General features: G+C 42.0%; 1 protein-coding gene and 1 pseudogene across 6 annotated transcripts in view; one reads left to right on the forward strand and one right to left on the reverse strand.

Annotated features, from left to right (window-relative positions):
• Positions 1-24,096, reverse strand: part of APLP2 (amyloid beta precursor like protein 2) — a 72,386-nt gene extending 48,290 nt beyond the window's left edge. For all 5 annotated transcript variants that reach the window (XM_082845525.1, XM_082845523.1, XM_082845524.1 and 2 more), the window contains exon 1: positions 23,943-24,096. In XM_082845525.1, the coding sequence (XP_082701651.1) occupies positions 23,943-24,047 (105 nt within the window). In that variant the 5' untranslated portion in view covers positions 24,048-24,096. The remainder of the gene's footprint in view (positions 1-23,942) is intronic.
• LOC309965310 (mitochondrial carrier homolog 2-like) lies at positions 7,437-8,426 on the forward strand (annotated as a pseudogene). The gene has a single exon. The product of its transcript is annotated as a mitochondrial carrier homolog 2-like (transcript).
• Positions 24,097-24,735: the final 639 nt, after the last annotated feature.

Here is a 24,735-nt window from a genome sequence, read left to right on the forward strand (position 1 = left end):
TTCTAACCAGACTTTTAAATGTCTGGTATCACATTTCTAACCACCAAGAACTCTTCCTTGTTCTTGGAAAGCCTTTTTTATTGCAAACTCTTACCTCACAGAGGAAACAACCTCTCCTCTCTGAGGTAAATATCAAGAGCCTACTGAAGTTACCTGCCTGCTCCCTGCATGGTCTTTAAGCTGCTGTTCCCCCATCTGTGTTGTTCTTGTTCAAGGTGTTCCTGAAGTGGCTGGTGACCCTAAGTCATCTAACTCAGTGTTTAGGAAAGGGACCCTGCTGCACATGGACAGAACTTGTCCAGAGAGGAATCCTTCAGCTCCCTCCCTGACTGCGGCCCCCCAGCCTGGCTGCTGCGGGTCTGCGGGGCCTAGGAAGGGAGCCTTTCCCCTCTCAGTGCCTCATGTTCTGCTGGGCCTGGAGTCCCGAGGAACCTGAAGTCTTCTCCTGAGGTGCAGCGAGGTGGGGTGAGGTGCGTTATTCAGGGCCTGATTACTCATGTTTAGTTTCAACCCCTCCCTGCCATTAGCCTCACCCTGATGCTTCCATCCCTCATTCAAGGTCTGCTCTGCAAATCAGCTTGCTTTTAGCTGGTGTCCCTGCATTTAGGTTCCAGCTTCTCTGGTCTGCTGGTTCAGTCACTAGGTCCATCATCAAGTCTGCACAGTCTGCACTTTTCTTCTCTCCTGTTCTCTGTCCTTGTTGGTCTATTCATTCTCTCACCAGGACAGAGTTAGAGCTAGAACCCTGCACCTGCATCTCTCTCTTTTTAAAAAATATTTATTTATTTGGCTGCACCGGGTCTTAGTTGCAGCAGGCAAACTCTTCGTTGCGGCACGTGGGATCTAGTTCCCCGACCAGGGATGGAACCTGGGCCCCCTGCATTGGGAGCGTGGAGTCCTGGCCACTGAACCGTCATGGAAGTCCCTCCACCTGCATCTCTTGAGGTGCAACAATTCAAAAGCCACTAATTATGAATATATTTGAAAACTAGAGATGAGAAGTATTAATAAAATTGAGAGCTTCTATCTTGATTATTTAAACACAATGCCTTTAAGAAAATAAAATTCTGATCCTTTCCTCAGATTATTTCATTTGATCATTTTACAGTTACGTTACAGTCAATATGCTAGTCACTGGGTGTTATGAGCTGAACTATGCCCCCCTTAAATTCATATGTTGAAGTCCTAACCTCTATCACCTCCAAATGCGACCTTATTTAGAAATAAGGTTGTTGTAGATATCAGTAATTAAGATCAGGTCACACTAGAGTGGGGTGGCCCCTAACCCCACCTGAATGGCACCCCTATGAAAGAAGGAAAAATGTGAAGAGACAACACACACACACAGGGAGAATGCCGTGTGAAGATGGGAGTTATGCTGCCCAAAGCCAAGAACTATCAGAAGCTAAGAGAAGCTTGGGACAGATCCTCCCTCAGACCTTCAGAGGGAGCGTGACCCAGCAGCACGTAGATCTTAAACTTCCAGCCTCCAGGAACAGTGAGACAATAAATTTCAACTGCTTAAGCCACGCAGTCTGTAGTACTTTGCCACGGCCAGCCTAGCAAATGAATACGCTGGGTAAGCGAATAAGACTCAGTCTAAGTATCTGCGGAGCTCACCGTCTTAGAGGCAGGATCCAGACCCAGGGAAGCCCAGACCTACAGTGTAGCACTTACATTATGCACAAGACGTAAGGAAGTGGAGACGGCGCTGGCATCTGAGAAGCGCTGCGGCAGGGGTAGGCGCGGGGCTGCGGGGAGTGGGTGGCTAAGTCTCCAGAACCCCTTCCCCAAGGAAACTGGGCTGGGGCTCTGCTCCAGTGCCAGCACCAGAATGACCCTGCTAGGCATATTTTAGAAGGTGAGAGGGTGTGATTCGGCAAGATTAGGTGGAGACAAGGAGGCCACTTAGGAAGGCTCTGCATTCATCCAGGAAATTATACGTGTTGAAATGATAATTATCTCAGATATACTGAGTTAAATAGACTATATTGTTAAAGCTCATTTCACCATGAGCACTATTTTTGCTTTTTAAAAAAATGTCAACTAGAAAAAGTTACATTTCATATGTGGCTCGCCTTTTTCTATTGGACAGCGCTGTGTTAAGTGTTCAGCTAACACTGTGCTAGGGGAAGACACGACCGAACGACTTTTTTTCATTTACCTGTAGATTCCGTTTAACTGCAGTTCCCTTTCTTCCGTTATGAAGGCTAGCAAGAGTTTCTGGCATTTGCAGGAATGGGGTCCTTGGATGGCTAAATGGGTAAGCTTCTCTAAAGAGAAAAAAGCTTCTCTAAAGAGGCCAGGCTCGTGCAAAAGAGGCAAGTGGTTACAAGTAAAATAATGAACGGGAATTAGACAGGAAAAAGGACCTCGAGACATTTCTTCTTAAAAAGGATTTGGTATGGGTTATGTAAGTGGGTAAAACAGTGCCAAGAGCCCAAGTTCTTATTTTATCCAACTGCTGGAGGGTGGGGGAGGATGACAACCCGCCTCCATCCCCCAACTCTTTAGAGCCTACAAATAGTAAAAGAAGCCTGATTGAGACATTAACAAACAGACAAAACAGAAACAAAAACAAAAAGACACTCTCTTAGGCTTCTGACAACCACAGAACAAAACCCAAAGGTCTTCCAAAGACCAAAAAAAAAAAAAAGGCCAGAACAGATAGAGTATATATGATATGGTACTCACATCACACAGGACCTTGAGTCAATACACATTTGCAAGGGCCTTATTAGAGCAGGCTCCAGAGACAACAAATTGAAGAGTCACAAGTTCTCACCCACATGGAGGCTCGGGCTGGTAAGGGAGACACCACGTGAACAGAATAATCCTAATATAAAAGGAAATATTCCCAAACTCTATAGCAGTAGCAGTCTTACAAAGTCATCAGAACTAGCTCACCTTGAAGCTTTCAAAAACTGGCAGGCCAAGCAGCTATTTAAGTATAATACTATCCGGTAACTTAGTACCCAAGCCGAATTTGGGCAGTCTGTGCTGGCCTATTAGAATGATTCTCCTTCACCTTCCTTGGGAACAGCTATTAAGCAGCTCAATGGAAGAATTTTTGCAACTCCTGGCCTGATACCAGGATGAAAACAAGTGTTCATATTAGGTTAAAGTGAATTCTTTGGCCCTATGGAAAAAACGGGTTTCAAATATTTCCAAACGTACATAAGACTAATAGTAACCCTCACATAACATCACAAAAGCCACACCTTAGTCTCAGTAATATTTAACATGATAATATTTTACTTGGCCAACAATGAACCCTACCTATGCTGGTATAAAATGATGTAATCGAGGCCCTATATTTGTATAGGATATGTTACCTCTCTGATCACTTGTCTCTTTGCTCTCTTCTAAACATTTTCTCCCATAAAACTCCAAAATGTTCCAAATACTGATGTGATATCCAAAAGAAATTTATCTTCACAAATTACCAAGTAAAAAGGATGCTAGAAGTGGTACAGCTAAAACATTACCTTCTTAATGTTAACTGAAACAAACATCATTACCTCAAATTGACTCAGAGTCTATGTTCTATTTTATTTTCTATAGCTTTTCAGAGACAGGCATCGATGCTGCTCGCCTAGTATCAGATCACCATGGGGATATTTTAGTGAGGATCCAATCGTCCAGGGACTGGTGCTGGATTTATAATCTGCCTTAACTCCCGCCATCCTGTGACAAGTCTGCTTCTTCACTCATCACACACCCACACACACGTAATGGCTCAGCTTGGCTGGGAGCTCATCAGCTTTGATGTGCTTTGTATTTAATCTTTCAAAATCAATACTTAAAACATTTTAATCTGATTTTAATCTGTCCTGACTACTATTTCCATTGTTTAAAAACAACACGAACCAACACTGAGTCTCAATGACTTGTATCAATTCACAAGATTAATCTTTCAAAACAACAGCCCAGCAGGATATTTTATTAATGTAGATCCTGAGGCAGCTAATCAAGCCTCCAGTAATCATTTTTCTTAAAGAGTTGCTATGAGAGACAGAGAGAGAGAGAGACACGGAGGGGGAGGGAGAGAGAGGGGGACAGAGAGGGAAGGAAAAAAGAGTTGCTATAAGGAAAAACATTCATACAGCATTAAGCAGAAATCCTCTTCAAAAGGGGGAGTGGCGTGGCAGAGTGAACCAGCCAATCAGCGAAGGCTCTGCTAGTCAACCAGCCAATCAGCGAAGGTTCTGCTATGAAATGTGGTTTGCAATTCTCTTGAAAATGAGTAATAAATTGTTACTGCAAGAGGTGATTTCAAGCCAACTTTCTCCGCTTTTCAACAAGCATTGAAAACTCTGTGCCTCTAGATGACAGAGAACAGACAGGGGTATAAGACAAAATGAAAACCCACACTCAGCCTCCCTTGGGGAGACAAGAATCTGACAAATAAAGGGGGCCTGCTGCTGCCATAGCCAAAAAAATAAAAATAAAGGAAACAAGTGTTGGCCAAGATGTGTGGAAACTGGAACCCTTGCCACTGACGGTGGGAATGTAAAATGGTGCAGCCACTGTGGAAAAGAGGTTGGCAGTTCTCAAAAAGTTAAACATAGAATTACCATATGATCCAGCGATTCCACTTTCCAGTACATACCCAAAAGAACTGAAAGCAGGAACTTAATGGCTGACAATGTAAAAATACCTGGAAGTAAACCCTATAAATAGGTTCTTTAAAAAAGATAAGCTACATTAAAATAATCTATTTTTAAAAGAGTGGAGAAGTGTTGATTGTCATTTTTCCAACCACCTAAAATGCTTCTTTTGTTTATCATCTTAGGATGATAAACAAAAGAAGCCAAAAAGTTGGCTTGGCCAAAAAGTTCCTTGGGTGTTTAAGTAAAAATAAGACATTTCTCATTTCACCAAGAACTTTACTGAAAAACATATTCACCAGTTTTTTTTTAAATTTATTTTTGGCTGCATTGGGTCTTCGTTGCCGCATGGGCTTTTCTCTAGTTGCGGTGAGCGGGGGCTACTCTTCGTTGCAGTGCGTGGGCTTCTCATTGTGGTGGCTTCTCTTGTTGCGGAGCATGGGATCTAGGCACGTGGGCTTCAGTGGTTGCAGCACGTGGGCTCAGTAGTTGTGGCGCACGGGCTTAGTTGCTCCGTGGCATATATTCACCATTTTATTCCACTACCTTCTGCCATTTTTCAGGCAACTTCCTAATTTCATCTTCCCAAAACTTTTAATCTTTTTTTGATGTATTTTTTTTTACACGGCAGGTTATTAGTTACCTATTTTATACATTAGTGTATATATGTCCATCCCAATCTCCCAATTCATCACACCACCACCACCAGCCCCCCCACCCTGCCAGCTTTCCCCCCTTGGTGTCCATACGGCAAAACGTTTTATCTTTTTGAGCAAAGAACTGTCCCAGATGCCTTTTAGTCTTCCAGGGAATTGAAATGTTTTCCATTAAGAGAATTTTGTAAAGACTGAAATAAATGGAAATCCAAAGGTGTAATGTCCGGTGAATACGGCAGATGAATCAGAACATCCCAGCGAAGCTGTAATAGTTTTTGCCTGGTCATCAAAGAAACATGCAGTCTTGCGTTATCCTGATGAAAGATTATGTGTTTTCTGTTGACTAATTCCGGATGCTTTTGGTCGAGTGCTACTTTCAGTGGGTCTAACTGGGAGCAGTACTGGTTGGAATGAATCGTTTGGTTTTCCGGAAGGAGCTCATAATAGAGGACTCCCTTCCAATCCCACCACATATACATAACATCACCTTCTTTGGCTGAAGACTGGCCTTTGGTGTGCTTGGTGGTGGCTCATTTCACTTGCCCCACGATCTCGTCCGTTCTACGTTATTGTACAGTATCACTTTTCATCACCCATCACAGTTTGTTTTAAAAACCGAACATTTTCATTATGTTTAAGTACAGAATCGTATGCGGAAATACTGTCAAGAGGCTTTTTTCTCTCAACTTACGTGGAACCCAAACATCAAAGCGATGCACATAACCAAGCTGGTGCAAATGATTTTCAACGCTCGATTTGGATATTTTGAGTATGTCAGCTATCTCCCGAGTGGTATAACACTGACTGTTCTCAATTAATGTCTCTAGTTGATCGCTATCAACTTCAACTGGTCTACCCGACCGTGGAGAATCGTCCAGCGAGAAATCTCCAGCACGAAACTTCACAAACCACTTTTGACACCTTCCATCAGTCAAAGCACCTTCTCCATACACCGCACAAATCTTTTTGTGCATTTCAGTTGTTTTTACTTTTCTTGAAATAATAAAGCATAATATGCTGAAAATGTTTTTTCTTCCATCTTCTATATTAAAATGGCTACACAAACATTCACAAATTTTGATAATTTTTTAAAAATGCATACTCATGGGCTTCCCTGGTGGCGCAGTGGTTTAGAGTCCACCTGCCGATGCAAGGGACATGGGTTCGTGCCCCGGTCCGGGAGGATCCCACATGCCGCATGGTGGCTAGGCCCGTGAGCCATGGCCGCTGAGCCTGCGCGTCCAGAGCCTGTGCTCTGCAACGGGAGAGGCCACAACAGTGAGAGGCCCGCGTAGCGCAAAAAAAAAAAAAAAAAAAAGGCATACTCATATGACAGCTGTTACAATACAATCTAACAAAACTGTTTCAAATGAAGTTAAAGACAACTAAGTGCTACTAGAGCCATCTTACGGAAAAAACCAAATGAACTTTTTGGCCAACCCAATATGTGCTGCCCTCAGCTGTGTGCTATGTGTTCTGTGCAGTGCCCTGCATACAGTAATTTAATAAATGTCTGCCAATAATGATGACCATGAAGAACTTCAAATGAACCAGTTACCAGGGAAAGTCTTCAACTCTGGAACAAGTTATATCCAAAGGTTCTTTTAAATGTCAATCTGAGATATCCTACAGCTAAAAGGATAAAAAAGAGATATCTACTGCATACTGTTTGCATTAAAGAAAAATTAGAAATGTAAATTATAAACAAATAAATGACAGAATTAGAAGACTCTTATTTTTACATAAAACCCTGAAAAGATGGGCAAGTTCAAAGATATGCATGTTATTTGCGGGGGGGGGGGCGGTTCTGTCACTAGAAAGCTAATAATTTATACAAATCTCAACTACTTCCAGTGTTTTAGGAAAAAATTATCCTTAAAAACTTAATTCTAGGCACACCGCGGGCGGGCCAGTGAAGCCAGCGGCCCTGGCACGTGATCCGGGACCAGCTTCGTCACTTGGTGGTTCCATCTGTCTGTCCGTCCATGGGTGCCATCATGGCGGACGCAGCCAGTCAGGTGCTCCCGGGCTCTGGTCTCACCATCCTGTCCCAGCCACTCATGTACATGAAGGTGCTCATCCAGGTGGGATATGAGCCTCCTCCTCCAACAAAAGAATGAAATATTTTTGGGGCAGCAATTTTATCAGCTTCCTGGTCCTCCCATTATGCTCAGCACATTGCGAGCATCAGTGGGAAGCGTGGGTTGTTCACAGGCTTAACTCCAAGACTGTGTTCAGGGGTCCTTGGAACTGTGGTCCATGGTAAAGTTTTACAGCATTACCAGGAGTGTGACAAGGCTGAGGAGTCAGGATCTGGAAATGTACAGAAAGAAGTTTCATCTTCCTTTGACCGAGTTATCAAGGAGACAACTTGAGAGGTGATGGCTCATTCTGCTGCTACTCTCATCATACATCCCTTCCACGTGATCACTCTGAGATCTGTGCTACAATTCATTGGCAGAGAATCCAAGTACTGTGGACTTTGTGACTTCCTAGCAACTATCTAGTGGGAAGAAGCCATCCTAGGATTTTTTGCTGGTCTTTTTCCTCACCTCCTAGGTGACAGCATTTCTTTGTGGCTCTGTAACTCACTGGCCTACCTTGTCAATACTTATGCACTGGAAGGTGGGGTTTCCACCATGAATGAAATGAAGAGTTATTCCCAAGCTGTCACAGGATTTTTTGCCAGTATGTTGACATATCCCTTTGTGCTTGTCTCTAATCTTATGGCTGTCAACAACCGTGGGCTTGCTGGTGGATGCCCTCCCTACTCCCCAGTATATTCTTCTTGGATAGACTGCTGGTGCATGCTCCAAAGAGGGAAATATGAGCGGAGGAAACAGCTTGCTTTCCCAGAAGGTCCCCTATGAGAAGACTTATTGTTGTGACTTAAGAATGTTAATTTGAAGATGTGGGGCAGGGACAGTGACATATCTACAGTCCCAGATGCACAAAATTATGGGAGAGAATGTTGATTTCTATACAGTGTGGTGGACTTTTTTAATAATCATTTAATCTTGGGAAAATGGGGAAAAAACCTTAATTCTATCATTTTATAAATATTCCTTAGTTCTTTCTACATAACTGAGCCCACTGTGTGTTCACCTAAGTTCAAAGACTCTAGATCTAGAAAGCACCAAATAAGCACCAACTCCATCAAACGATGTGCTTCTCAACAATAAAATAAGGGCAAAACGCAATAAAATATTCAAATTATGGTTCCAATACTGCTGCAAACATCCAACCACTGGCTGGCAGGCAGCATTCTCATTCAATAACTCAAAATATTTGTGCATCAGCTTAAGTACTCCAAATTCAGAGTATGAAAGGCAACTAAAAGTGGTGGAAATTGCATATTTAAAAATGCAGGGAGTTGGGACTTCCCTGGTGGCGCAGTGGATAAGACTCCGCACTCCCAATGCAGGGGGCCTGGGTTTGATCCCTGTTCAGGGAACTAGATGCCACATGCTTACTGCAACTAAGGAGCTGGTGAGCTGCATCTACGGAGCCCACCTGCTGCAACTAAGACCTGGCACAACCAAATAAATAGTAAAAAAAAAAAAAAAAAAAAAAAAAAAAAAATGCAGGGAGTTCAAATGCCCCAAACCATGAACGGTGATTCAATTAAAAGTGATGCTGTAAAATATTTTAACGGCTTGGAAAGTTATTCAATATGTCAAAAGGCAGGAAAACAGCTTATAAACATATAAGGGGGAATCCATTCTTTCAAAAAACAAAGATGTCCAGAACACAGACTGGGAAAATTTTAAAGTTACTTACCTGGATGGTAAATTACAGTTAATTTCTTTGTTTTTTTGTTCTGTTTTGTTTGTTTTTTAGCTTTACCTGTGTTTTCTAGATTTTTCACGATGACCATATATTTTTTCCTTAACACAGGATACACGCTAAGAGTCACCATAATAATCATCTGTAAAAAATCAATTTAGAATCTGTCTTTTTTAATGAAAGGCTGTAAGAAGTAGCAAATAGGTTCCTGAGATGATACGCACTCAAGTCATAACGTACAATGACTGTAAATCTAAGTTCCATGACCTGATAGTGGTTTGGTAGTGGAGAAAGATGGAAAAACAACCTCAGAAGAGTTTTCTCTTTACTTTCTGATTACTAAGAATCACGTACTGCAAATTTTTGCCTAAATGTTGACTGTTTGGTAACTTCTCCATAAACCTTTAGTGGCCCCATGCTGACCTGAGATATCGCTTCTCCAGGCCTCTGACCAGGCCATCTGTTCTACCAGTTAGCACAAACTTGAGAGCCAATTCATCACTTACTGATTGTGACCTAGGTCAAGTTACTTTATCTGTCCACACCTTGGTTCCTATGTCTGTAAAACAGGGATAACCATAGTATGTGTCTCAGAAGGTAGTTCAAAGGTTTCAGTGAGTACATGTGAAACATTATACATACTAATTGCACCATAAATATAACTATCACTGTTATTATCACTCCAACCACCACCAGAATCTGCCATTTTATTCCTGCTTGTCTATTCTTCTTCCCCAACTACCTAAAATAACACAGGTTCTCTCTATAAACTCCCAGTAGATATCTAATTTCAAGGGAATTAATTTCCAGTTATGGTCAACTAGGTAATTCAGACCAACCCTCCTGATGAGGACAGCTAGAAAAGCAACATAAAATATTTTTCAAAAGCACTTAGTTAGAGACTTCCCTAGTGGTCCAGTGGTTAAGACTCTGCGCTCCCAATGCAGGGGGCCTGGGTTCGATCCCTGGTCAGGGAACTAGATCCCACGTGCTGCAAATAAAGATCCCACGTGTCACAATGAAGATCCCACACTCGGCAACAAAGATCCCACGTGCGGCAACTAAGACTCAGCGCAGCCACATAAGTAAATACTTTTTAAAAAGCACTTAGTTAAAGGCAGTAGGGACCTAAAAAGACAGGGAAGATTTCCTAGGTCAGTAACCAGAGGAGGATGAAAGTCCAAGGAGATGAATATAGCTCACAGGGCTTTTTTCCTCTGGGGATGATGAAAGATCCTAAAGGGAGTAGCTGAGCAGTGCTTTTAACAGCCTGTAAGGACCAATGGGAAAGGGACTGGAGTCCAGGGGCAGGAGGGAGAGAAGAAAGGAAACATACTTGGAAATACACTAGTGGTTTGGAGTTGATACCCCAAGGCAGGCTGAACCTAGAAGGGTAATCCAGAATTGACAGGACTTCACAGAGACTGCAGCTCAACTTCCAATCCTCTCAATCGGTGAAATGAGAGATCCTGGATCTCTAGTTCAAACTCTAGGTAGAAGCAAATCAAACATTCTCTGGAGCATAACATTAGCCTAGGCCTTAAATTAATCTATAAGCATTTGTGAAAATAAAACGTATGGCTCACAATCAAAAATAACTTGACAAACAAGGAAACAAAATAAAATGAATAAATAACCAGCAGAAACAGACAACAGGAAAAGATCCACAGGGACCCCAAACATAGGAATTACCAGACAGAGACTCCAAGTATACTTTTCATGTTCAAAGACACAAAAGACAAAAACTGAGAATTTCATCTCTGATCTAGGAACAATTAAAAAAAACTATTTTAAATTATAAAACTGAAAACCATAACAACTAAAATTAAGAACTCAATGGATGGGACTTCATGGTAGACTAGATATAGCTGGAGAAATCATTAGTAAGCCAAAAGATGGGTCAAAAGAAAAGCGATCAAATGAGGCATGGAAAAACACACAGGAAAGAGTAACAGTGTCTACGATGTTTGTTTTTGGAGTCCTAGAGAAAAGAGAAATAGGCAGAAGCAATATTTAAATACTTAAATACTTAGATAATGGCTGATAACTGTCTAAAACTGATGAAAGACATCAAACCACAGATTCAAGGAGCTCTACAAGCCGAAGACAGTCAACCTTCCATATCCTCAGATTGTGTATCCATGCACTGAAACTACTCAGGGGAAAAAAAATTCAGAAAATTCATAATAGCAAAACTCGAATTTGCTACAGGCCAACTATTTACATAGCATTTACATTATATTTACAACTATTTACATAGCATTTACATTATATTTATAACTATTTACATAGCATTTACATTGCATTAGGTATTTTAAGTAATCTAGAGATGACTGCAAGTATACAGGAGGATATTTGACGGTTACATGCAAATACTAGAACCATTTCATATAACAGACTTAAGCATCACAGATTTTGGTATTGGGGGTAGGGGTGTCCTGGAACCAATCCCCCAAGGATGGCAAGGGACTATACATTTTTTAAAAATCCAAACCTAGGTACATAGTAAAATTGCTGAAAATCAGATTCAAAGAGAAAATCTACTAAGTAGTCAGAGATAAGGGACACATTATCTTCAAAGGAACAACAATCTGACAGTTAATTCCAATAAGCTATTGATAATATTGAACACCAAGATACTGACCAGGAATAGAATTAAGAATAAGATCTTTAAAATGATGAAAGAAATTCTATTCCCGATGAAGCTATCTTGAAGAAAGACACTAAAACAGGTATTTGGTGAAAGAATATATATCACCAGCCAACCTTAAGAAAATTCTAAAGTGTGTTTTGGAAGAAAAAATATTATCCCAAAATGAAGGTCAGAGATACAAAAGGCAGGAAGAATAACAAAGAGAATATGTAAATCTAAATCAGAGGCTTTCAAACTCACTGCATCTTTGAATCACCGGAGGAGTTTTTTGGTTTTTTTTTTTTACATCTTTATTGGAGTATAATTGCTTTACAATGGTGTGTTAGTTTCTGCTTTATAACAAAGTGAATCAGTTATACATATACATATGTTCCCATATCTCCTCCCTCTTGTGTCTCCCTCCCTCCCACCCTCCCTGTCCCACCCCTCTAGGTGGTCACAAAGCACTGAGCTGATCTCCCTGTGCTATGCGGCTGCTTCCCACTAGCTATCTATTTTATGTTTGGTAGTGTATATATGTCCATGCCACTCTCTCACTTTGTCACATATCCTCCCCATATCCCCTTCCCCATATCCTCAAGTCCATTCTCTAGTAGTTCTGTGTCTTTATTCCCGTCTTACCCCTAGGTTCTTCATGACATTTTTTTCCTTATATTCCATATATATGTGTTAGCATACGGTATTTGTCTTTCTCCTTCTGACTTACTTCACTCTGTATGACAGACTCTAGGTCCATCCACCTCACTACAAATAACTCAATTTCGTTTCTTTTTATGGCTGAGTAATATTCCATTGTATATATGTGCTACATCTTCTTTATCCATTCATCTGATGATGGACACTTAGGTTGTTTCCATCTCCTGGCTATTGTAAATAGAGCTGCAATGAATATTTTGGTACATGACTCTTTTTGAATTATGGTTTTCTCAGGGTATATGCCCAGTAGTGGGATTGCTGGGTCATATGGTAGTTCTATTTTTAGTTTTTTAAGGAACCTCCATACTGTTCTCCATAGTAGCTGTACAAAAATATGGAACGCTTCACGAATTTGCGTGTCATCCTTGCGCAGGGGCCATGCTAATCTTCTCTGTATCGTTCCAATTTTAGTATATGTGCTGCCGAAGCGAGCACCGGAGGAGTTTTTAAGAAACACTAATGCTTGACACCCTCCCTCAAGAGACCCTGATGAAATCTGTCTGAATTGGAGTGCAGACAATCTGTGTTCTGTAAATGTTCCCCCAGATGATATCAGTGTGCCTCCAAAGTTCATAATCACTGATCTAAATTCATTTGACTGTATAAAACATGGCTTGTATGAGGTCTTCTGGGGTTTAAATGAAATTAACATACATAACAACAATGGCAAAAATGCTGAGAGGGATTAAGTAGAGTTAAAGTGTTCTAATAACCTTCTACTGAGCAGGAGGAGGGCAAAAATACCAATTAATATAAGACACTGATTACGTGAAAGATATTGAAATGTCTAAAGTAACCACTAAAGGGAAAACAAAAGATTATACAAATATGTTCCAAAGTAATAGGAGAGAGAAGTAAAATAATAACCACCTCCAAAGGAGTTAAATAAGGGAATAAACATAGCAACCTAAATGTTCATTGATAAGTGAATGAATAAAAATAAATGGTGTACACACACACACAAATATTATTTAGCTATGAAAAAGGATATCCTACCATTTGCAACAACAACATAATCCCCTTGAGGGGATTACACTAAGTGAAATAAGTCAGATGGAGGAAGATAAATACTGTATAATCTCACTTATATGTGGACTCTAAAAGCACTGAACTTGTAGATATAGAGAAAAGATCACTCATTGTCAGAGGTGGGAGGTGGGGGTTGAGGAGTGGAGGGCGGGCAAAATATGTGAAGATGGTCAAAAGGTACAAACTTCTAGTTATAATATAAATAAGTCCTGGGGATGTAATGTACAGCATGGTGACTATAATTAATAACACTGTATTGTATATTTTAAAGTTGCTAAGGGAGTTAATCTTAAAAGTTCTCGGGCTTCCCTGGTGACGCAGTGGTTGAGAGTCCGCCTGCCGATGCAGGGGACGCGGGTTTGTGCCCCGGTCCAGGAAGATCCCACATGCCGCAGAGCGGCTGGGCCCATGAGCCATAGCCACTGAGCCTGCGCATCCAGAGCCTGTGCCCCACAACGGGAGAGGCCACAACAGTGAGAGGCCCGTGTACCGCAAAAAAAAAAAAAGTTCTCATCACACACACATGAAAACATATAACTATCTGTGGTGATGGATGTTAACTAGTCTTACTGTGGTGATCATTTCACAACACATACAAATATCAAATCATTATGTTGTGCACCTGAAACTAATATAATGTTGTGTGTCAATTACACTTCAATTTGAAAAAAAAAAGAAAAAAAGAAACATAAGAACCAGCAGAGCAAACAAAAAACACTAAATAAGAAGGTAGATGAAAACCCAAATACTTTAGCAATCACATTAAATGTAAATGGACTAAATATTTCAGTAAAAGACAAACACTGTCTCCTAAGTAAACAAAAGAAAAATCAACCATAAACACATCTAAAACACAAAGATGGAAACAGTAGACAAAGTACTGATAAAGGCAAAAACCTTACTGGAGATAACAAGGGAAACTATAACTCTGAGAAGTCCAATTCTTGAGGAATAGATAGCAATTTTAAATCTGTATGCACCTAATGACAGCCTCAAAATAAGCAAGGCAAAACTTGTCAGAATAACAAGGAGAAAAACAACTTTCCCAAAATCAGTGGGAGATTTTTAACATACCTTTCTCAATAAAAGAAAAAAAGAAGATTTAAAAAATCATAAGAATAAAGATCTGAACAACATGAAAACAGCATGATCAGAATACATATAAAACACTGGAAGTAACAACTACAGAATAAACATTTTCTCTAGGCACACAACAAAAATTCTATCATAAACTAGGTCATAAAGCAAGTCTCAATAAATTTCAAAAACCTGAAATCATACAGACTAATTCTCTGACCACAATGCAGTTAACTCAGAAATAAACAGCAAAAAGACAAGCAGATAATCTCCACATATTTGGAAATTAAGAAGTGTACTTCTAAATTACCTGGGTAAAAAAATTAAATCACAACGGAAAAATCTATTTTTTTACTTGAATGATAATGCAAATATTATATATCAAAACTTGCATGTCGTTTAATGGTACAAATTTGTAAACAGGAGATAAACTCTGGAGATCTAACATTCAGCACAGTGATTACAGTCAACATACTGTTTTATAAACTTCAAAGTTGCTAAAAGACTAGATCTTAATAGCTCTCACCACCAAAAAGAAATTATAATTATGTTTGATAGAGGTATTAGCAGCAATGGTACAATGGTAAACATACTGCAATATAAAAATGCATCAAATCAGAACACTGTACACCGTAAACTTACACAATGTTATATTCAATTATACCTCGTTTTTTTAAAATAAAAGGAAAGAAATAAAACTGTCACAATTCACAGAATATACTCAGAAATTTTCAAAATTACAGATAAATTATTAGAATTAGTACACAAGCTTAGCAAGACCGCTGAATACATGATCAATTTGAAAATATCAACTTCATTTCAACAACCACAACAAAATGACAACTTTAAGATGCCATTTACAATAGCATTTAAAAACATCAAATATCTATATAGATAAATCTAACATAAGATGTACCAGATCTCTATGAAAAAAGCTATAAACACTGAGAGTAATTAGAGAGGACCTAAATAAAGGTATATGCCATGTTTCTGGGTTGGAAGACTCAGTATTGGAAAAATGTCTATTTTTCCCAATTCAACTACAGACTCAATGCAATCGAATCTAAATTCCAACAAGTGTTTTTGGCTAAATGTGGCAAATGTAAATGGAAAGAAAAGGGTTAAAGAATAGTCAAGACATTACCGAAGACAACCAAGGCAGAAGGGCTTGCTCTAGTAGTTATAAAACCTTGTTCTAGGGACTTCCCTGATGGCACAGTGGTTAAGAATTCGCCTGCCAATTCCAGGACATGGGTTCAAGCCCTGGTCCGGGAAGATCCCACATGCCACGGAGCAACTAACCCCGTGCACCACAACTACTGAGCCTGCACTCTAGAGCCTGAGAGCCACAACTACTGAGCCCGCGCGCCATAACTACTGAAGCCCGCGCTCCTAGAGCCTGTGCTCCACAAGAGAAGCCACCGCAATGAGAAGCCTGCGCACTGCAACAAAGAGTAGCCCCAGCTCGCCACAACTAGAGAAAGCCCGCACACAACAAAGACCCAACGCAGCCAAAAAATATAAATAAATAAAATTATTTAAAAAACAAAAAAACCTTATTATAAAGTACAGTCATTAAGACAGAGTGGACTTGGTACAGGGATAGAGAAGAGATCAATGGATTAGGAGAGCCCAGAAATAGACTCACCCATACAGAGATATTAATTAACAACAAAGGTGGCATGGGAGAACAGAAGGGAAAGGAGACCTTTACAATAAATGGTGCAAGTTGGATAGCCATACGGAAAAAAAAAGAATAATAAAAAGACCAATACTTCATATCTACACAACAATCAGTTCCAGGTAAACTGTAGCTCCAAATGTTACAGGCAAAACAAAAGGCCCCTAGTAGGCAACAGGAGAATAACTATGTCCTCAGGGTGGGGAAAACGTCTCACGTGGGACACAAAATGCCCCTACCATAATTTAAAGAAATAAAACTGACAAATTAGACATTAAACTTAAGAACTTCCTCTAAAGACATCATTAGGAATAGTGTAAAAAGGCAAGCAGCAGAGAGGACAGTATTATCTCAATAGCCTCAAACCAGAAACATTCCAAATGTCCATCAACAGTAGAACAAATTGTGGTTTCTTCATACGTTGGAATACTATACAGCTGTGGAAACAAGCGAACCACAGCTATGCTCATCAATCCAAATGACCCTCAAAATCATGCTCAGTGAAAGAAGCCAGATACTCAATATATACTGAAAGATTCCATTTCTATAAAGCGAGAAAACAGGAAAAACTAAACTACAGTGTTTAGGGATGAACGCTTGGGTGGTAAAACTATAAAAAAGAAAAGCAAGACATAATCACCATAGAAGTTGGGATAATAGTTGGGGGAGAGGGAGGGGGACGGGGAAGTGGGGGACGGGAATGTTCTATTTCTTGACCTTGGCAGTGGTCACACGAGTATGTTTTACGAAAATACACTGAGCTATAACTTTTTTTCCTTTGTGTATTTAAATGTTTAAAAGCTCAAAAAATTCCAGGCTTGAGATGTGGGTGGAGCGGGCTGCAATGTTGCCTTGAGTGCTTGGCACCTTCGTGAGCACAGGGCTACCCTTACTTTCAGTTCAAATATCTTAGCATTGTTACCTTCTAAAATCACCCTAATATGCTCGAACAACTAGCACTCTGCACTGACAAATATTTATTACAACTCTAAGAGCCTGGGTAAGTTTCTTTGGAATCCAGAGAGATGAAAGGGGTCTCTCTCAACTCGAAAACATGAGTGGGAATGCTGAATTGCCAACTCAAGGTAAGAGTTACTTCTGGAAAGGAAGGTTAATGGAATGGGGGAAAGTTCAAAGGAGGCCTAACAATGTTTTATTTCTCTACAGATGATGTTTTAGTTTTTAAAAAAAAAAAAAAAAAAACCAGGGTAGAGCAAATACAGAAAGTGCTAAAATTTAACAAAACTGGGTGGTGGATATGAGTATCTTTTATATATTTACTATACTATGTTGGTCATATTCATAATTAAAGGGTCCTATACTCTTCACACTCTTACTGGCTCATTTCTCCAGGTAAAAATTCTGCTTCAGCCTAGGTAAGTCATCTATTTAGCCTTCCAGAGCCAATATATAAAAATCTGACAATGCTTACATTCTTCACCAACACTAAATCCCATGTCTTCTTCTTCTCTAGGCTAATTACCTCCCTTACAAATTTTCACATACTTCTCCATTCCTGCCTTTCTGTTCTGGACGGCGATATCCCGCAAAAGGACGTGCCGAGATCCTGATAAATCACCTGAGAGGTTCCCTTGAGGTCTCGATTTCACCGGCAAACCTTTAACTCACAGATCATTTAGGTAAGAATAGATTCATTCTTTTTCTTTCCAGCCAGCTTAGCTATATAACCTCCCAAACAGATAATGACCTGGTAGCAGACGTTGGGTTGCTATCTACCCAACATCCACAGCCCGCTTTTCCAACAGAACCCAGTGTGCAGTCTAAGCCTATCACAGCACCACCATCCCCTCCCCACCCATGACTGGTGTGGCTGGAAGCACCTGATATAATTCTGTACAGTAAGACTTGAGGGGTCTTGTGCTGATGTGCTCTGAGAAAGCCCCACAATCCCCTGGACGTTATCAAATCAAAGCACGTGCTCTGAAACTGCAACAGCCATTCTGCAGCCACAGGAGGCGTGAGGCTGAGGAAGGCAGAGTAGAAAGGTTGTGCTGAGCTGTTCAATTAACCCACACCACAGGTGCCCCACTCCAAATGCTGATTGACTTTTTTCTGGACCACAATCTTATTCCAGTCATATTGGTTACTGTGCCAGCCTCTGCCTAATAGTTTGTCTATCAACTAGGCCAATGATAATAAATCTGGTGCCAGTAACCTTTTCTCTTCCAAATAATCCCATACACTGATTTTGGTAAGATTCCCCACAAGTGGTCACCGTTTCTTTCCTTAAAATCTGTTATCAGAATACAAAGATAGGGACTTCCCTAGTGGCGCAGTGGTTAAGAATCCGCCTACCAATGCAGGGGACACGGGTTCCAGCCCTGGTGCGGGAAGATCCCACATGCCGCGGAGCAACTAAGCCCCGTGCGCCACAACTACTGAGCCTGCGCTCTAGAGCCCGCAAGCCACAACTACTGAGTCCACTTGCCACAACTATTGAAGCCCGTGTGCCTAGAGCCCGTGCTCCACAACAAGAGAAGCCACCGCAATGAGATGCCCGCGCACCGCAAAGAAGAGTAGCCCCCGCTCGCCGCAACTAGAGGAAGCCCGCGCGCAGCAACAAAGACCCAACGCAGCCAAAAAAAAAAGAGAGAACTTGCATGTTATATTAAAAAGCATTAGACGTTTTTTAAAACCTATGGAAAATGTAAAAAGGCCAAGTCCCCTGTAATTACATCCTTCAAAGATAACCACTGTTAGCAGTTTGCCATATATTGATTCATGATAATATTACAACATCTATGAAATTAGTTTCTTTTAAAGAAAATATTCACATCAGGTTTTTTGATAGTGGAGAAAACAGGTAGACCAGAGTAAAAAGAAATCTGCAACCAAAACACCCTGATATAGAAGAGCACACGACAGACTCAGAATACGACAGACCAATTTTCACCCTGGCCCTGCTGCACCGCCTTGAACCCTCCGCCTCACCCGACTCCCATTTTAGGTATGGATACGAATACCTACTTCACCAGACTTTTGGGGGCTTACATAAGATAATGTCCCCAAATGAGTTCTGTTGGCTTTTTGTTTACTGGAGTTTGTTTTTCTCTACCTGCACATAAAAATCCCCTGGGGAGCCTGTGACAATGAGAATCCCAGATATCCTCAATGAGAATCTCTGGGGATAGGGCCTGGAAATCACATCACGCAAGTGCACTGCAGAGGAAAAGGCCCCACGCACAGTTGCTTTTATTACTGCACTGTTCAGCATCTAACACAGAACCTGGTAGCAGTGTTCAACAAACACTAGTGGGATGAATAACAAATGAAAAGTTGTATTTTAAAAATAGATTATAGTTATGTTTCAAAAAGTTTCATTAAAAAAAGCCTTATGATGCTTATGTAAGAAAATTTCTCTCAGCAATAAAGTAGTTATTAGTTGTACTTGATACAAAGGACTGGAACTTGTTTCTATTTGAATGCGCCTACATGGTTCACTTTCCATCCTAGGACATAAATCAAGGTACACTGTATGAAATTTAATTAAGAGTCAAGGTAATCTAGTTTATCTCACTAAAAAAACAACTCATGAAAATTGGATTATGGGTGATTTTGAATTCTCAAATGGCCTCCCTCCACAGACTTTACAGTTACTGTACAAAAACTTATCCCTACTTTTATCACACAGAAAACTATTTTCTTTCAGTAGTTCATTTTAGAACAATTCAAAATACTAATTGTTAGGTACCAGCTTCAATAGGCAATTTATGTGTCACTTTGATAAAATGTATGTACCTGAGAGCTCTAGGAGGATACACACCACACCAAAACGTTTACAGTGAGATTTCCCTGGACAACACAATCTCAGATTATTTTTCATTTCTTATTGTTCAAATGCATTTAAAATTTTTACAATGAATATGCACTCCCTATATAATTTTTCTTATTTAAAAAAAAATGCAAAAGCCCAAGAATTCAGTAAGAGAAATATAATTAAGGAATCCTGAAAGGTTTTTAAGTTTTGATTTTCCAGAGTTGAAACAATATCAGATAAGTTAAAAATATGATTTTTATATTTGGAAAAAAATTAACCCTTCACATATTATTGCAAGAATTCTAAAGCTCTTTAACAAACAAAAAACATGTTTTCAAATGTTATGAAGGACATTATTGGTTCAACTGGCAAAATGGAATACAGACAGCAGACTTGATCAAAGTATTGTATCAAAGTTAAATTTCTTTAAGCTGATAACTGTACTAAGCTTATGTAGGACAACTTCCTCGGTTCTTAGGAAATACTCACTGAAGTTTTAAGGGGTAGATGGACATGATGTATGCAACCTGCTCTCAAAACGGTTCAGCAAAAAATACGTAATAACAAAATGAATGAAAAAGCAAATGCTGAATAGGAGAAATGTTAAATTGATGAATCTGGGTAAAGCGTATAAGAGCTGTTTGTACAATTTTTATAATTTTTTGTAAGCTTGAAGTTATTTCTAAATAAAAATTCTAATGGAAAAAAGTAACAGAAAAATATTCAAAATTGTTCTTAAGATCATACTGGACCAACTTTAAGCAAGACTTTATTGGGGGAAAAAATAGCAACGTATTTAAAAATTGTGCTCATAAAAACACTCACGCAGCACCAACCTTAAGCAAGAAATTAAATTAGTATTGTCCAGTAGATATGAGTTACATATGTTGTATTTTCTAGAAGACACATTAAAATTAGAAGAAACAGGTGAAACGAATTTTAATATATTTTACTTAGCCGATGTGTAAAATATTATCATTTCAATACAATCAATATGAAAATTATAAATGAGTTATTTTACAAGTTTTTTCATACTAAGTCTTCAAAATTTGGTGTGCATTTTACACCTACAGTACACCTCAATTCAGATGCTAAATTTTCACAAGAAATACTGGATCTGCCTTTAGATTTCATAAAATGTATCAAATAGTTTAAAAAGCAGACTCATACCAAGTTGTTTCAAACACAGATAAATGTTTTCCAATCACCGAATAGAGTATTTGTTTTTAAATATAAATTAGCTAAAATTAAATAAAATGGAAAGTTCATTTCTCAATCACAATAGCCACACTGCAAGTGGCTACACTGTGGGACAGCCCAGCTTTAGAGGATGAAACAAAAGCCTGCGAGAGGAGGGCCTGATTTGCCAAAACTCAGCTCATCACATTTATCAAACGATTTTTACATGGTTATGAGGTTAACAGGCTGATGTTCCTATCAGAGGCATTGGTATCTGTCCAGGTCATTATGTGACATCCCCTCCACCACCAATCAGAAATATCAGCACAAAGCTTCTTGGTCCTCTGCCTCAGACATCATACATTGAGTTTCCTGAAAATTGACTATCAAAGGGCCCATTTTAAAAATGTGGTGGAATGAACTGGCTCTCAGAAGCCTCAAGGTCCACTGTACAGAGTGCAGAATTTCAGCACAAATACCATCTGAGAATCCCACATGGGAGCAGGCCCACGACTGAACTTGTCTCAGATTTAACAGAGGAAGTGACCCTGAGTACAGAGACTTTTTTTCTTTTAAACAGGTGTAAGAGATTAATTCAGTCAACACCAAGCAACACTCAAGACTGGCCAATCAATAATTCTGTGCCAAGCAATTTGATCAGGGATTTGGCTAGAATCCTTTTGGCTCATCTCAATAAGGACCATCCCAAAGCGAATCCTGATTTAGGCCATTCTCATCTACATCAAGGCTTAGGCAGTCCTTTGCCTGAAAGCAAATAAACTAAATCAAATTATATACATATGAAGGAAATGCTGCCTCTCTGGACAAAAGGGAAAAACCATCTGAAAGGTAACTTAGCAAGTATGGGCGAAAACAGTTCCAAAGAAGAGAAGTTTCATAACACAGCATTCAAAAACCATTTTCGGGAAATGTCTAATGCCTACTTTCTGTCTAGCCAGACTTTCCGATTGAACAATGATGTGGGTAATAATCAAATTTAATCCACAACAGCTAATTCTGATATTGTTCATTTCTCTTTCTCTGCAGGCATCAAGTATTAATATTCCATTTAAACTGAAAGGAAGATGTACTTTAAAATTGATGGACCCTTCTTTGTGAATTCACTAGTGCCTGAAGTTACTCATACCTCTGGGAAGTGAGGTAAAAGTGTGAACAATGGTTTTTGACGTCCTGACCTAAGAGTTAAATTCTATGTTCCATACAAAATCTTCTTCCTTCCCCTCCCATCCCAATGATCTAGTTTGCTTCCCTGCGACACCATATTGGGGACCACAGATATAAATCCAACTAACCACTGTGTGGTAACGAAAATAATCCTAATCTAAAAGCATGCGTATTATAAACATTAACTATTTCTACTTAAAACTTCTCCCCCCCCCCGGCCCCCCAAGAATCAAAGCTTTAAGCAGGATGAATACAAACGTTTTAAGCCGTTCCACCGGAGGTTCGTTCTTGATCAGATTTATTCCAATCGTGGAAATATTTACACGTTCTGCAGAAGAACACGTTCTAACTGTGGGTTTTTATTAGAAACTTCTCAGTCAATGCCTAGGTAATCAAATCCAGTCTCACTTCTCTCTGAAATTAGCCAACCACGCAGAAATCCATTGTAATTTTTAAAATAGCGAAGAGGGGAAATAAACTACACACCCGAAACATTCCAGTCCGACAGTTCAAGCACTATTTCGAGAAGGCAAGTAAAATTAAAGTCCCACGTCTCCCTCAGGAACAGAAAGGTTTCTGGGAAGCGGCCACGTCCAGGCCACCCTGCAGGACCCACGGACCTCAGCAAACCCCCTGTCCCCGCGGCCCGACCCCAGCGAATCACCCAGGAGCCCAGGCGCTGGAACATCCTCCCGGCACAGAGATGGCACGGGGTTATCAGGTGCAGAAAAACTACTTACACCAAAAAAGTACGATTAGACAAGAGTTTTTACAACGTATTCACGGGTACCGCGTCCCTGCTCGCTGAAACCCACCACAAAAGGGAGCAACACCGGCAGCAGAGAAGGGTTTCCCCTTGTTTATTGGACTCAGGCAAACGGCTATATTTAACAATTCCTCCCGAAGGCCCGATGCCAGCGCGCAGGATCTGGAGCGGGAGGCACACAGGCAGGAGAGGGCACACCCGCTGCGGGGTGCGGAGCTTCTCCGGTGCAGCCCAAGAGGCGCTCGCCCCGCACCGCAGCAATCCCCCGGCGCCGAGCCGGGACGCCCGCATCCCCGCGGCTCGGCCCACCTCACAAAACAAAGGCCGCATCCGCCGCTCCCCGGTGGGAAGCTCCGGCCCCCCGCGTGGAACGCGCTGCCCGCCCCAGCCCGGGGCCAGGGTCTGCACAGCCGCCCCCGGAGCGAGCCCAGCCGCACCGGGTCTCGGGCTGCGGGCCGCCCCGGGGCGCACGGCAGAGGCTCGCGTGGTCCCGGGGGAGGGCGGGGTGGGCGTCTGGGCCGCGCGGGGTCCCCAGAGAATGTGGCGCCGCCGCGGGCGGGATGGGGGCTGGGGCGGCCGAGGCTGCCCGCCGCCCCCCGCAACCCCGATGCCTTTCATTTGGCCTCTGCGGCGTCGGAGGCAGCCCGACCTCCAGCGCTAAGCGCTGCGCCAAGCGGGGGGGGGGGGCGGGGGAGGCGCGCCAGACCCGCTGCAGCGCCGGACCACCCCCACCGCCCCCACGCGACGCGCTCCCCGCCCGGCCCGAACCCCACGGCCCGCCCGCCAGCAGGCCGCGCTCCCTCGCGGGCGCAGGAAAAAGGGCTCGGGCTCTCGCCCGGTGCCCACCTCAATGTAGCCGGCCAGAGCCGCGGCGGGTGCCGTGAGCCCGAGCAGCAGCAGGACCAGGAGTTTGCCCGTGGCCGCGGCGGCCGCGGTCCCGGTGGCCGCCATCCCTCGCCGGGTCGCTCTAGCGCTCGGCGCTCAAGCTCACACACTAGGACTCGGCAGCTGTCCCCACCGCGACCCAGAAGCATCTGAAGCCCGTTCGCCGCCGCCCCGGGGGATTTACACAGACCGGAACTGACTTCACGAAACCACGCCCTCCATATCCAGCGCCCAATGCCGGCCCGCAGAACCGCCGCAAGACACCTCCCCTTGTTCAGCCCAGATCCAACCAGGGGACGGAAGGGCCCGCACCTCCCGCCGCCGCAGCCGTGCTCCCCCGCCAGGCCCCGCCCCCAGCCGCTGACGCCCCGCCCCCGCCGGGACCCCGAGGCCCAGAGACGCGGGGGTGTACGCGGGGGTGTGCGCAGGGTGGGTGGGGGCCCGCAGCTCGGCCCGGGCGGGGGCGCGCTTCGGCCTCTGGAACCGTGCACGGTTGTCTGCCCGCAATGCGACCGTCTGTTTGCCTGCAGCGGCCTGATACGGACACGCCCCACTCCCCGCCCCTGCGGGGTATTTTCCAGATTCCTCTGGGTACCGCCCTCTTTGGGGTTCTGAAAATGATTTTATTAAAAACAGGATAAAAAAAAAAAACAGGATGAATTGTTCCGAGTCCAGCCAGGTTTGCAGAAGGCCCTCCCCCCGGGCAGAGGAAGGGCTGCCATGAGGCAGCTTTCCTCTGCTTCGACCCCGCGCA

This window comes from Leucopleurus acutus (genome assembly GCF_964270905.1).
Source record: "Leucopleurus acutus genome assembly, chromosome: 8".
Taxonomy (NCBI): Eukaryota; Metazoa; Chordata; class Mammalia; order Artiodactyla; family Delphinidae; genus Leucopleurus; species Leucopleurus acutus.